The sequence below is a fragment of the Artibeus jamaicensis genome, unplaced genomic scaffold (assembly GCF_021234435.1).
Source record: "Artibeus jamaicensis isolate MK-2021 breed Jamaican fruit bat unplaced genomic scaffold, CSHL_Jam_final contig_475, whole genome shotgun sequence".
Classification (NCBI taxonomy): Eukaryota; Metazoa; Chordata; class Mammalia; order Chiroptera; family Phyllostomidae; genus Artibeus; species Artibeus jamaicensis.
This window is the reverse complement of record NW_026521852.1, coordinates 684,382-698,337: the sequence shown is the minus strand read 5'-3', so window position 1 is coordinate 698,337 and position 13,956 is coordinate 684,382. Positions and strand designations below refer to the sequence as shown.

The 13,956-nt window shown below is 37.7% G+C and overlaps 1 protein-coding gene across 10 annotated transcripts in view; it reads left to right on the top strand.

The window, feature by feature from the left end:
• LOC119041987 (membrane cofactor protein-like) overlaps positions 1–13,956 on the top strand; it is a 198,446-nt gene that overhangs the window by 107,725 nt on the left and 76,765 nt on the right. For 5 of the 10 annotated variants that reach the window (XR_008392145.1, XM_053667972.1, XM_053667970.1 and 2 more), the window contains one exon: positions 12,815–12,862. The exons of the other annotated variants lie outside the window; for them this stretch is intronic. Coding sequence is in view for 4 of the 5 variants with exons in the window: in XM_053667972.1 (XP_053523947.1) it covers positions 12,815–12,862 (48 nt within the window). In the remaining variant the exon portion in view is untranslated. The remainder of the gene's footprint in view (positions 1–12,814; positions 12,863–13,956) is intronic. 10 annotated transcript variants of the gene reach the window in all.

Here is a 13,956-nt window from a genome sequence, read left to right as displayed (position 1 = left end):
AACCTCTCCAACACTTGCTGTTTGTTACTTTGTTTATGATGGCCATTCTGACTAGTGTAAAGTGGTATCTCATTGTGGTTTCAATTTGCATCTCTCTGATAGCTAGTGATATTGAGCATCTCTTCATGTGTCTGTGGATCCTCTGTAGGTCCTCCTTGGAGAAGTGTCTGTTCAAGTCCTTTGCCCACTTTTTAATTGGCTTGCTTGTCTTCTTACAGTGGAGTCATGTGAGTCCTCTATGTATTTTGGAGGTTAAAGCCTGGTCTGAGGTATCATTGGCAAATATGTTTTCCCATACATTTGGTTCTCTTTTTATTTTGATACTGTTTTCTCTAGCCATGCAGAAGCTTTTTATTTTGATAATATCCCATTTCTTTATTTTTTTATGTCCCTGCTCTAGGAGATATATCAGTGAAAATGTTGCTGCATGAAATATCTGAGATTTATCTGCCTATGTTCTCCTCTATTACTTTAATGCTGTTATGGCTTATATTTAATTCTTTTATTTACCTTGACTTTACCTTTGTGTATGGTATAAGTTGGTGCTTGGGATTCATTTGTTTGCACATAGCTATTCAGTTCTCCTAGCACCATTTGTTGAAGAGGCTATCTTTACTCCATTTTATGTTGCTGCTCCCTTTGTCAAATATTAATTGACTGTAGATATTTGGGTTTATTTCTTAGTTCTCTGTTCTGTTCTACTGGTCCATGTACCTATTTTTACGCCAGTGCCAGGCTATTTTGATTATAGTGACCTTGTAATGCAGTTTGGTATCAGGTATTGTGATCCCTCCTACCTTGCTCTTATTTCTCAAAATTGCAGCAGCTATTCAGGATGATTTATGGTTCCATATAAATTTTTGAAGTGTTTGTTCTATGTCTGTGAAATATGTCATTGGTACTTTAACAGGTATTGCATTGAATCTGTAAATTGCTTTGGGTAGTATGGACATTTTGATGATGTTAATTTTTCCAATCCATGAACATGGTATATGTTTCCATTTGTTTGTGTCTTCCTTGATTTTTTTCTTCAGTGTTGTGTAGTTTTCTGCATACAGGTCTTTTACCTCCTTGGTTAGGTTTATTCCTAGGTATTTTATTTTTCTTGTTGCTATATCGAATGGGATTTTTTTCTTGATTTCTGCTTCTGCTGTTTCATTGTTGGTATACCAAAATGCCTTTGATTTCTGGATATTGACTTTGTATCCTGCTGTTTTGCCAAATCCATTTATTAGGTCGAGCAGTTTTTTGGTGGAGTCTATAGGATTTTCTGTGCACACTATCATGTCATCTGCAAACAATGACAGTTTTGTTTCCTCCTTTCCAATTTGGATGCCTCTTATTTCCTTTTCTTGTCTGATTGCTGTGGCTAGAACTTTCAATATTATGTTGAATAGAAATGGTAAAAGTGGACAACCTGGTCTTGTTCCTGATCTTAGTAGAAAAGCTTTTAGTTTTTGCCCATTGAGTATGATGTTGACTGTAGGTCTTTCATATATGGCCTTTATTATGTTGAGGGATGTTCCCTTTATTCCCACTCTGTTAAGTGTTTTTATCATAAATGGGTGCTGTACCTTATCAAATGCTTTTTCCATATTTATTGATAAGAACATATAGTTTTTGTCTTTGCTTTTGTTTCTGTGATGTATTACATTTATTGATTTGTCAATAATGTACCATCCTTTCATCCCTGGGATGAATCCCACTTGATCATTGTGTATGATCTTTTTAATGCATTGTAGGATGCAGTTTGCCAATATTTGGTTGAGGATTTAAGCATCTATGCTCATGAGCAATATTGGCCTGAAGTTTTCTTTCTTTGTTGAGTCTTTATCTGGTTTTCGGATTAGGATAATGTTGGCTTCATAAACAGAGATTGGGAGTCTTCCATCCTTTAAAAAATTTTTTAAAATAGCCTTTGAAGGATAAGGATTAGCTCTTCCTTAAATGTTTTGTAGTATATTCCTATGAAACCATCTGGTCCATGGCTTTTGTGTGGAGACTTTTTTGATTGTTGCTTCAATTTCTTCTGCTGTATTGGTCTGTTCAGGCTTTCTGCTTCTTCTTCACTGAGTTTTGGAAGATTATGTTTTTCTAGAAATTTGTCCATTTCACCTAGGTTTTCCAATTTGTTGGCATACAGTTCTTCATAGTAATTTCTTACCATCCTTTGTATATCTGTGGTATCAGTTGTAATCTCTCCTCTTTTATTTCTGATTGTGTTTATTTGGGTCCTCTCTCTTTTCTCTTGATGAGTCTGCTTAAAGGCTTGTCGAGTTTGTTAATCTTTTCAAAGAACCAGCTCCTGGATTCATTGATCCATACAACTGTGCTTTTCGCATCTATGTCATTTAATTCTGCTCTGGTCTTGGTTATTTTCTTCCTTCTACTTGTTCTGTGCTGTCTTTGTTGTTGTTCCTCGAGTTCTTGTAGGCATGGGGTTAGGTTGGTTGTTTTTTAATGTTTCTATCTTTTTTAGGTAGCCCTGTATTGCAATGAACTTTTCTCTCAAGACTGCCTTCTCTGTGTCCCATAAATTTTGAATTGTTGTCAGTTCATTTTCATTGGTTTTCAGGAAATTTTGATTACTTCACTAATTTCATTCTTGACCCATTCATTGTTTAATAGCATGCTATTCAATCTCCATGATTTTGAGTGTTTTGGGTTTTATTTTCTTGGGGTTGGTTTCTAGTTTCAGTCCCTGGTGGTCAGAGAACATTTTTTGTATGATTTCAACTTTCATAAATGTGTTGAGACTTGTTTTGTGTCCTATCACATGGTATATCTTTCAAAATGCTTTATGTGCATTTGAAAAGAATGTGTAATTAGCTTCTTTGGCATGAAGGGCTCTCTCTATATATCAGTTAAGTCTATTCATCTAGGGCTTTGTTCAATGCCACAATATCTTTGTTTATATTTTGTTTGGTAGATCTGTCCCTTTTTGACAGTGGGGTGTTAAATTTCCCTACTATAATTGTGTTGCTGTCAATATCTTTCTTCAAGTCCTCAAAGATTTTCTTTATGTGTTTGGGTGCTCCTATATTGGGTGCATAGATATATTTACAATAATTATGTTTTCTTGGTGGATTCTTTCCTTGAATATTATGATATAACCTTCTGGCTCTCTCTTTATGGCTTTTTTTTTTGGAGTCTAGTTCATCTGATGTGAGTATTGTTACCCTGACTTTTTTTTCCTGTCCATTTGGTTGATAAATTTGTTTTCAGCCTTTACTTTCAATCTGTGTAGGTCTTTTGTCCTGAGGTGAGTCTCATGTAGGCAGCATATTTGTGGGTCATGCTTTCTTATTTATTCATCTATTCTATGTCTTTGAAATGGACCATTTATTTCATTTCTATTTAAGGTTATTATTGGTAGGTACTTATCCATTGCCATTTTCATACCTGTGTTCCTCTCTCTCTCTCTCTCTCTCTCTCTCTCTTTTTCTTAAAGCAGTCCCTTTAGCATTTCTTGAAGATCTGGTTTTGTGGGGGTGTACTCTTTTATAATTATTTGTCTGGGAAGCCTCTTATTTGGCCTTCTATCTTGATTGAGAGCCTTGCTCAGTTAAGTAACCTTGGTTGCAGACCTCTGGTTCTTATTACTTGGAATATTTCTTGACATTCTCTTGGAGAATGGCTTGGAGCATTTCCACTGAAAAGTCAGCTGCTAAACTTATCAGGTCTCTCTTGTATGTTACTTCCTGTTTCTCCCTTGCTGCTTTTAAGATTCTCTTTGTCTTGGAATTTTGCCATTTTAATTATGATGTGTCTTGAAGTAGGCCTCTTTTGGTTCCTCTTGATTGAGACTCTGTGTTTCCTGGATTTCTGTAACTGTCTCTCATCAAATTAGGGAAGTTTCCCATCATTCCTTTTTCAAATAGGTTTTCCATTCCTTGCTCTATTCTTCTCCTTCTGGTATCCCTATTATATGGATATTATTACATTTTTATTGTCGTGCATTTCTCTTCATTGTCGTGCAATCTCTCCTCATTCTTTCTGAGCTTCTTTTCCTTTTCTTCCTCTTTCTGGCTGTTTTTTTCTTCTTTGTCCTCAAGCTCACTGATCTGATCTTCCACTTCATCAATCCTGCTTTTGATTCCTTCTACTGTGTTTTTCAGTTCAGAAATTGTATTCTTCATTTCCTCTTGGCCCTTGTTGATAGTTTCTACTTCCCTTTTTATGTTGATGTAGTTTGCAGTCAGTTCATTGTAGTTCCCCAGTAGTTTCTGGTAATTCACTGTGAGCTCACTGAGCTTCCTGATAACCATTGCTTTGAACCCCATATCTGATAGTTGAGTTGCCTCTATTTCATTTAGCATTCTTTCCGAGGCTTCCTCCTTTCCTTTCATATGGGGTTGTTTCTTTGTCTTCCCATTGTATGTGAGACCCTTCTTGTTAGCCCCAGCTTCTTGAGTTGATCTGTTCTGGCTCCCTGGGTTCATGGTGTGAACTTCTGTGATAGGATATCTGTGAGATTCGGTGGTGCAGTCTTGATCTCCCAAGCTCACTGGTCTCGAGCTGTTGTGTAAGTTAGCTGTGTTTTTGTCTTTGGGTTTTGACTGTTGTTGGGCTTTCTGTGGTGGGTCCTTCCCACCACCTGGTTAACTGAGGGTCACTCTGTCTACCACCTCTTGTATTTTGTTGTGCTGGTGTGGGCAGTAGGGTTGAAGCTGGTTCTTCCATGTGTACAAGGTTTTGAGGATTCTCTCTTGCTCTTGTTCAGTTGTTGGTTCTGGGTAATCTCTCCACTATTTAGTTGTATTTCCAGATAGATCCTGGACTGAGGGTAGTGTGACTTCCACTCCCTCCTTCACCTTCTTCTGCTGTTATCTGTTGGAAGTTTCTTTGTTGTTGGATTTCCTCTTCCAGCAGATATCCTGTTGTTCACCACTTCCACCTGCTCTTCGTAGTGATCAGTTGGAGGGGGAAGGCAAAATGGTTTAATACAGAGAGAAATCATCCTATGATATTTACATTAGCATCAGGTAGTAAGGAGATAGGAGATTTTTTGGCCTTGTATACTGTTAACCGTTATATTCCACCCAACTAGCCACTTTTAAGAAAGGATGGAAAGAAGATAAGACTCTTGTTGGGGAGGGAAGGATTGTGAGTTGGATCTAGAAAGCAGTGAGGTTGTGGGAGGTCAGATTCTGAGGTAAAGTGAGAGTAAAGGATAGTAAATAGGTGTAGTGTCTGAGAAAATAGAGTTAACCACTACAGTAATAGAGTTCAGGAAACCATGAAGTGGGCTAAGATCTGGGAGGGCTGTTGTGTAGTGTTTACAATTGTATGGAATAGCTATTGTTTACAATAACATTAGAGCAACAATAATATTACACAATCTATGAGATCTGGATAACAAGAGTAGGGAGTATAGGACCTTGAGTAGTGTTCTAATGGAACACAAGTGAAGTGAAGAAGAGTAAATCAGCAATACATTATGAAAGAGAGAACCGGGAAATCTGTTAAACTATACAATATAACCAGCCAAGCAAAAAAGACTAAACAGAAAGAAGAGGAATACAAAAATAGTATTAAAATAAAAGATGTAAGAATAATGATAAAAATAATACAAATATGCAATAACTTGCACATTCTCTGTAATAGCAAAGTGAAATGTGTCTCACTTTCTCAGCTGTTTGGATGCCCACTCTTTTGGTCTAACTCTGGTCTTTTCACAGTTTCAGGTTTTTTTGTTTCATTTGAGGGTATTTAAAAAGAGAAAAATGAAGAGGAGGAGGAAGGAGGAATAGATGAAATTGGAATTAAGTGGCCTGTGCGGGTTTCAAACTGGCCAAACCAGTTTTGCTACTCTTGTTGGCTGCAGCAGGCTGAGGGGTGATTGGTTTCACTTTTGTCCCTTCCTGATCCTCACTCAGTGAACCTGGAGCACACTCTCCCCAAGGCTAGTCTAGCACCTCCCAGCCTTCCACAGAGCACACTCTCCCTGGGTTTTGGGCATGTGCACTCAGGCCAGGCTGCCACCTCAGGAGCACTGCCTGGCTGGATGGAGAGGTGTCCAGAGTCATTGCTGCAAGAAAATTCCCAAAACAATGTCTCTTTTTACACTTTTTCTTTCTGAGAAATTCCTCCTACTCAAGTCTGCCTCTTTACAGTGGCCTGGCCTCTCATACAGCCTAATTCTCCAGCCAGACTAGGGACTATCAGGGTCAGGGCCCCTCACTGCATGACTCTCAACTCTCCCCAGCCAGTGTGCACAGACTCTATGGGTACTCACAGCCCCTGTGTGTTTGCCACTTAATCCTTATTCTCCTCTCTGGGACTTCAAGCAACCAGTTCTCTCCTGGTGCTGCTCAAACCTTCTTTGGCCAGGGAAGGAGCCATGGCCCAACTCTCTACCAAGAACCCTGTGGCAGACCTGGTCGGGCCTGTGGCTGCAGCCACCCAGATCCTTGTGCTGATCCTTGGGCCCTTATTTTTCTGAAGCACTGTTCTTACAGTCTGGTTTTTCAATGACCACTACAATATTTGGTCTTCTATTTTCATACATGCTGGGCTACTGTTGGCTGTTTGCTCTGTTCCTCCATAGATAGGCCAGGTTTTTCTCCCATGTGCAGGGGGGAGTAGAATCCACTCCCTCCTGCCTCGCCACCATCTTCCCTGTTTCTCATTTGCTCCTTTGACATAAACAGAGGTTAAACTCAAGAGCAGAGATGCGTGTCCTGCTGGCAAATCTGGGTTCTTGAATTTCATGGTTATGGGACTGTAACCAAGCACCTTTGTCCCTTTGCCTTGGCCTTTTTCTCTCCAAAGTAGAGACGCTGATCTAGGCTTGTTGAGGTCCCCCAGTGAGATAACTGTCAATCGCTTAGTGCCAGCACCTTTGTATGGCTGAATAACACCCCATTGTATGTTTATTCCACAATCTGCTTATCCATTCATCTGCTGGTGAACATTTGGGCTGTTTGCACCTCTTGGGTATTGTAAGTCCAGATGCTGTGAGCATACCCATGTATATACTTGTCTGAGTCCTTGTGTTCAGTTATTCTGGGTATTTACCAAAAGGTAGAATTGTGAGGTCATATTATAACTCTACATTTAATCTTTTGAGGAACCTACAAATTGTTTTCCACAGTGGCTGAACCATTTTACATTCCACAAACAATGTATGAGGGTTCCAAGTTCTCTATGTCCTCATCAACATGTGTTATTTTCCTTTAAAAAAAAGTATGAACCTCCCACTGGTTGTAAAGTGGCAAATTATCTCTCTAATGACTAAGAATGTTGACATCTTTCCATGCACTTGTTGGCTATTTGCATATCTTCTTTGGAAAAATGTCTATTCAAGTTCTTTGCCCATTTTTTATATTGAGTTGTTTGTCTTTTTATTGAGTTTTGACAGTTCTTTATATATTCTGAACACTAAGCTCTTTTTTTGTATTGATTATGCTATTACAGTTGTCCCATTTTTGCCCCTTCAAAGCCCTCTGCCCTGCACACCCCATCCAACCCGCATTCCCCCACTTTAGTTCATGTCCATGGGTCATACATATAACTTGTTGGGCTTCTACCTTTCCTATACTATTCTTACTCTCCCCCTTTCTATTTTCTACCTACCATTTATGCTACTTATTCTCTGTACCTTGTCATTCTCTCTTCTCCTCCCACTGCCATGTTGGTAACCTTCTATATGATCTCCATTTTTATGTTTCTGTTCCTGTTTTACTTGTTTGCTTAGTTTGCTTTTGTGTTTGTTTTAGGTGTTTTGGTTAATGATTGTGAGTTTGCTGTCATTTTACTGTTCATATTTTTTTTCTTCTTCTTCTTAGGTGAGTCCCTTTAACATTTTACATAATAAGGGCTTGGTGATGATGAACTCCTTTAACTTGACCTCATCTGAAAAGCACTTTATCTTCCCTTTTATTCTAAATGAAAGCTTTGTTGGTTTGGGCAATCTTTGATATAGGTTCTTGCTTTTCATAACTTGGAATACTTCTTTCCAGCCCCTTCTTGCCTGTAAGGTGTCTTTTGAGAAATTAACTGGCAGTCTGATGGGAATTCCTTTGTACATGACTGTCCCCTTATCTCTTGCTGCTTCTAGAGTTCTCTCCTTCAATTTAATCTTGGTTAGTGTAATTATAATGTGCCTTGGTGTGTTCCTCCTTGGATCCACCTTCTTTGGGACTCTGAGCTTCCTAGGCGTCTATTTCCTTTTCCAGACTGCAGAGTTCTCCTTTATTATTTGTTCAAGTAACTTTTCCACTTGTTGCTCTTCCTCTTCTACTTCTGGTACTGGTACCCCTATAATTTGGTGTTGGAACATTTAAAGATGTCCTGAAGGTTCTTAAGCCTGTCCTCATTTTTTTGAATTCTTGTTTCTTCATTCTATTCTGTTAGTTTGTTTCTTCCTTCTGGTTGACGCTGTTGATTTGAGTCCCAGTTTCCTTCCCATCACTGTTGGTCTCTGTACATTTTTCTTTATTTCACTTAGCGTAGCCTTATTTGTTTCGTCTAATTTACAACCAAATTCAACCAATTTTGTGAGCATCCTGTTTACTAGTGTTTTGAACTGTGCATCTGTCAGGTTGGCTATCTCTTCATCACTTGGTTGTATTTTTTCTGCAGCTTTGATCTGTTCTTTCATTTGAGCCATTTTTTTTCTTGATGCACCTGTCACATATGAGGGGTGGAGCCTTAAGTGTTCCCAGAGCTGGCTAACCCACATGGCTGTGTCGTGATGCTGTATGTGGGGAAGAGGTCCAAGAGGGAGCAATGGCACTTGCTCCACTCTCTGCTGTATTTTAATCACTTCCCACAAGCAAATTGGTCCCTTCTGGTGCCAATTCCCAGGTGGGTGGTCTTGCATATGTTCCAGGACCCTGTCAGTTTCTCCAACTAATTCTCCTGTGAGGCAGGGTGTTTCTTTTGCTGCCGCCTCAACCCCACTAGGTGTTTTCAGACAGTGGTTTGAGGCTTTATTTCCCAGGGCTGGAACCCTGGGTTGGTGAGTCCATCTTGCTCCCCAGGTGTTTCTCCCAGTTTATCTACACATGAATGTGGGACCACCCAGTCTGTAATCTGCCACCTTGCTGGGTCTGCCAGCTGCTGCTTTGACAGCCAGCTGCATCCTTGCATGCCCTGCTCTACAAGCTGCAGCCTCACTGGATCCACCAGCTGCCACCTTGCCTGCTGTGGTCCTCCAGCCACTGCCTTGTCCAGGCTCCCCTCCTGCTAACAGTCAGGGTAAATGCCTTCTTTAACTCCTTGGTTGCCAGACTTCCATGCAGTTCGCTTTTCTGTCAGTTCTGGTTGGGGTTTTTTTGGTTGTTTATTTCTTTTGTTTTGTTTTTTAATTTAATTATTTTTTAACTACAGTATTCTTTCTTTTACTCCCATCTCAGCCCCCCCCCCAGGCCGCAACCTCCCTCCCATTTTCACCCCCCTTAGTTCTTGTCCATGTGTCCTTTATACTAGTTCCTGTAAATCCTTCCCCTTTTCCTCTGAAATTCCCTCCCCTCTCCCCTCTGGTTGCTGTTCCCCTGTTCTCTATTTCAGTGTCTTTGTTTTTATTTTGCTTGCTTGTTTCTTTTGTTGTTTAGCTTCCTGTTAAAGGTGAGATCATATGGTATTTGTCTTTCACCGCCTGGCTTATTTCATTCAGCATAATGATTTCCAATTCCATCCATATTTTAAACTGCTGTTGTCCTATTTTGGGTGTGGGAGGAGGCACAGTGTGCCAACCTACTCCTCCATCTTAGATTAGGTGTCTTTATATCTGTTTCTACACATTCACATCCTTAAATGTGTAGATACACATATCTTAGTGTTCTTTTCTTTTTGTTAACCAGAAATAAAATTATTCTATTCATGTTTTCTAAATCTCTCACGTTTTACATTTACATCTTAGACTGAGATTGTATTTAGATTTACTCCCACCCTTTTAACATGGACTTTAGTATATACCACATTTATTTATCTATTTTAACCTCAGTGGTCATTTATATGTGCATGAGTTTCACATGAACAGGTAGTGGGTTGGTTCAATTTTTTTCTCTAACGATTATATGAATTGTGTCTTATTATAAAAGCTGTAGGTCTTCCCCATGCTGAAATTATATAAAATTTTCAACCATGTGCTCTGATTGCATTCTCTGCATTTAAATTCTATTACATCTGAGATTGGTATATGCATTCATTATCTTCTCTCCAGCTGTGTGAAGTGCCAGCTTTTATCATACATGAAATTCATAGGTGTTCCAGTTGTTTCTCTGTTCATTGAACTCTGCCCATGCCTGTGCCAACCCCAAATCTTTTATTTTTTACTGTAGTACTATGACATGCCTTAATATGTGGCAGAACACTTTCTTCTCAGAAATGTTCAAACCACTCATGCTATTATTTGCAGATTAACTTTTATTTTATTTTATTTTTACCATTTTAACCATTTTAAGTTTACATATCAGTGGCATTAACTACATTCACCTTGTTGTGCTACCATCACTTCTATATTCCAAAACTTTCTCATCTCAAGTTAAAACATTATACCCATTAAACAGTAACTCTCCATTTTCTCCTCCTCCTCCCAACCCTCACAATTATTCTTCAATTATCTATGAATTTAACTATTTTGGCTTATTTCACTTAGCTTAACATTTTTAAGGTTCATCTACCTTGCAGTGTGTATCAGAACTTTATTCCTTTTATGATTAAATAATATTCCACTGTTAGTATATACCACATTTTTTATCCATTCACTTCATTATAGGCATTTGAGTTGTTTCCAACTTTTGGCTATTTTGAATATGCTTCTCAGTATATTGGCATTTGAGTAACTGTTTGAGGCCTATTTTCAACTTTGGGGGTTGTACACCCAGGAATAGAAATGCTGGGGTATGTGCTAGTTCTCTGTTTACCTTTTGAGCAATAGCCACAGTGTCTTCCACAGCAGCTGCACCAATTTTACATTCTCACTAGGGAGCCACAAAGGTTCCAATTTCTCCACCTCTTTTCCAATGCTTGTTATTTTCTGCTTTTTGATACTAACCATCCTCATGTCTATGAAGTACTATATCTCTGTGGGTTTTACTTGCACTATTTATTTATTAGAGATTATATTTTCATGTGCTTATTGGTGTTTTGTATATCTTCTCTGGAACCATGGCTATTCCAGTCCTTGAACATTTTATTTTGGTTATTTTCTGCTATGAACTTTTAGGAGTTCATTATATATTTTGGATGGTAACCCCTTATCAGATGCATTATTTGCAGCTGTTTCCTTCCATTCTATGAATTGCCTTTTCACTCTATAGATTGTGACCATTAATAACCATTTTTAGTTTTGATGAAGTCATTTATTGATTTTGTCTTTGTCATCTGTGCTTTTGGTGTCACATCCAAGAAATCATTGTCAGGCCCAAAATCATGAAGCTTGTCCTCTATGTTTTTTTCTAAGAGTTTTATAGTTTTAGCCCTTATATTTAGTGCTTTGGTCCATCTTGATTTCATTTTTGTATATAAGGATAAAACTCCATTCTTCTGTATGTAGATGTTTCAAGAACCTTGTTGAAAAGATTGCCCTTTCCCAATTAAATGTTCTTTACACCCTTGCAGACAATCACTTGATTGCAAATGTGAAGGTTTATTTCTGAGCTCTGTATTCTGTTCCGTTGATCTGTTTGTATTTATGCCCACACCACTGTATTTTGATTATTTTAGCTTTTGAGTAAGTTTTAAAACCAGAAAATGTGAGTTCTCTCAACTTTACTCTTCTATTTCAAGATTGCCTTGGCTATCCCAAGTCCTTTGAGATTCCATACAAATCACATGTTGGATTTGTCTATTTATATAAAATGCATATTCCAGATGGTGATAGGGGTTGCATATGATCTGTAGGTTGCTTTGTGTAGTATTAACATCTTAATTATCTCAAATCTTCCACTACATGAACACAGGATATCTTTTCATTTATTTATATTGTCTTTTATTTCTTTTAGCGACACTTTGTAGTTTCCAGGGTAGCAGTCTTTCACCTCCTTGGTTAACTTTCTTCCTAAATATTTCACTCTTTTTTGATGCTATTGTAGAGTTTTTTGCTTAATTTCCTTCCTGGTTTGTTCCTTGTTAGTGTATAGAAATGCATCTGTTGGTGTATAGAATTGCAGGGCACTGCCTGCAACTTTGCAGGCTACAAACCTCTTAGTTCCAACAGGTGAGTGTGTGGGCCTATGTATGTGTGTGACTTCTACATGTTTCTACTTAAAAATCATATCATCTAAAACAGAGATCATTTCATTTCTTCCTCCCAATTTGGATGCTTTCTTTTTCTTGCCTAACTGCTTGGGTTATAACTTTCAACATTATGTTGAATAAAAACAACAAACACGTTTATCCTGTCTTGTTCCAGATCTTAAGAGAGAAACTTTCAGTCTTTCAGCATTGAGTATGATGTTAGCTGGCAGTTTTCATAAATGGGCCTTTTTATGTTCAAATTTCTCTGTATTGCTGAATACCCTCTAAATCATCTATTAAGCCCTCCTGTATTTTTTTAAGTAGAATTACATTGAATTCATAGGCTAATACTGACAATGCACTACTGATAAATTTGCATGCTGTACCACAGAATATTGTCACAGAAAATATTACTAGGGAGGAGAAAGAATGCTGATGACATTGAATATGAATCAATAATATAATAGCACTTTAAATAGAAACATTAATATAATTTGTATAAGAAAAATGAAATTCTAAGAGATTTTGTGCAGAGGCAAAATATCAAAACCTTTGAATTTAGAGATCTGTAAGTTTTATATTTACTTCTTTTTGAGAATTATTTTAATTTTTTTCCTTTTTATAGGACATTCCACTCTCAGTATTGAATCACCAACTGACGACAACAGTTCAGGTATTATTTTCATTATAAATAACCCTGCATTATGAGATCTTAGAGTTCTACAATGAAATATTGCATTTCAACTCTCTGTAGTTATAGAAGAAACAACCTGGCACAAATGAGTGATGATTGACATTTGTACTCATTTTAGTAGTGCAGATACCATGACATGTGTAAGCAGTAGTATGTGTAGACACATGTGGATAATACAATTTTTAAGAGATGCCTTAAATAAGGATTCCTAATAAGGTGAAGTAATGTTCTCAATTGCTGTGATTATTTGTAGGTTAAAGTTTACAAAACCTGACTTGCTCTCCATGTGACAGTGTTACTTTGTAATGGCATTTTTTAAATAAAATTTCTTTCTCTTCATATTTTGTATACGTAAGCCTTAGGGTACTTCAGGTTGAGTTAGTTATTTTCTAAGTCAGGCTTCACTGTGTAGGCTTACAATGTTCATGCAATATATGTTAAAGGAAATGATAAAGTATAGTTGTGACAGTTAAGTGAAGAATAAGGAGTTCTGATGAGTAAATCAAGAAAAATATGTATTACTTTTCTTTATATTAGACTAGTTTAGCAAGGTTTATCTTTTTATGAAATGCACCTTTAGGCTTGTTCTGTATTCACTCTGAACACTGCAGCCAAACCACATTGTGCCAGTGAATCCAGGGCGATCCTAAGATGCTACACACTTGATAATTTTTATGAAATGACAGAAGCAGAGGTAAACCTGACATTGTGTGCTGTGACTTATAGACATTTAATGAAATTGATGGCAGTTTGGAAACAGAAGCTGTAGTGGCCAATGTCTCTACATTTTAAGATTTGGTAGGGTTATTTATTACTTTCTGGATAGTGGAAAAAAAAACAGAACTGCATATTTCAGTTTCTAATCATAATTTATCCATGTGCCCTGGTGTTTCATTTTCATTCTTAGAATGTTCTTGGTAAGACTGTGTCTTCTTTTGGGGAGTGGGGTACATGAGGAAGTATTAATGATAAGATGACATATTGTTTGTGAAGATTGCAACTGTCTGTGTAATCAATTAATAGAACTTCATTTATCACTTATCCCATAAACGCACTTTTGGGGAACAATATAA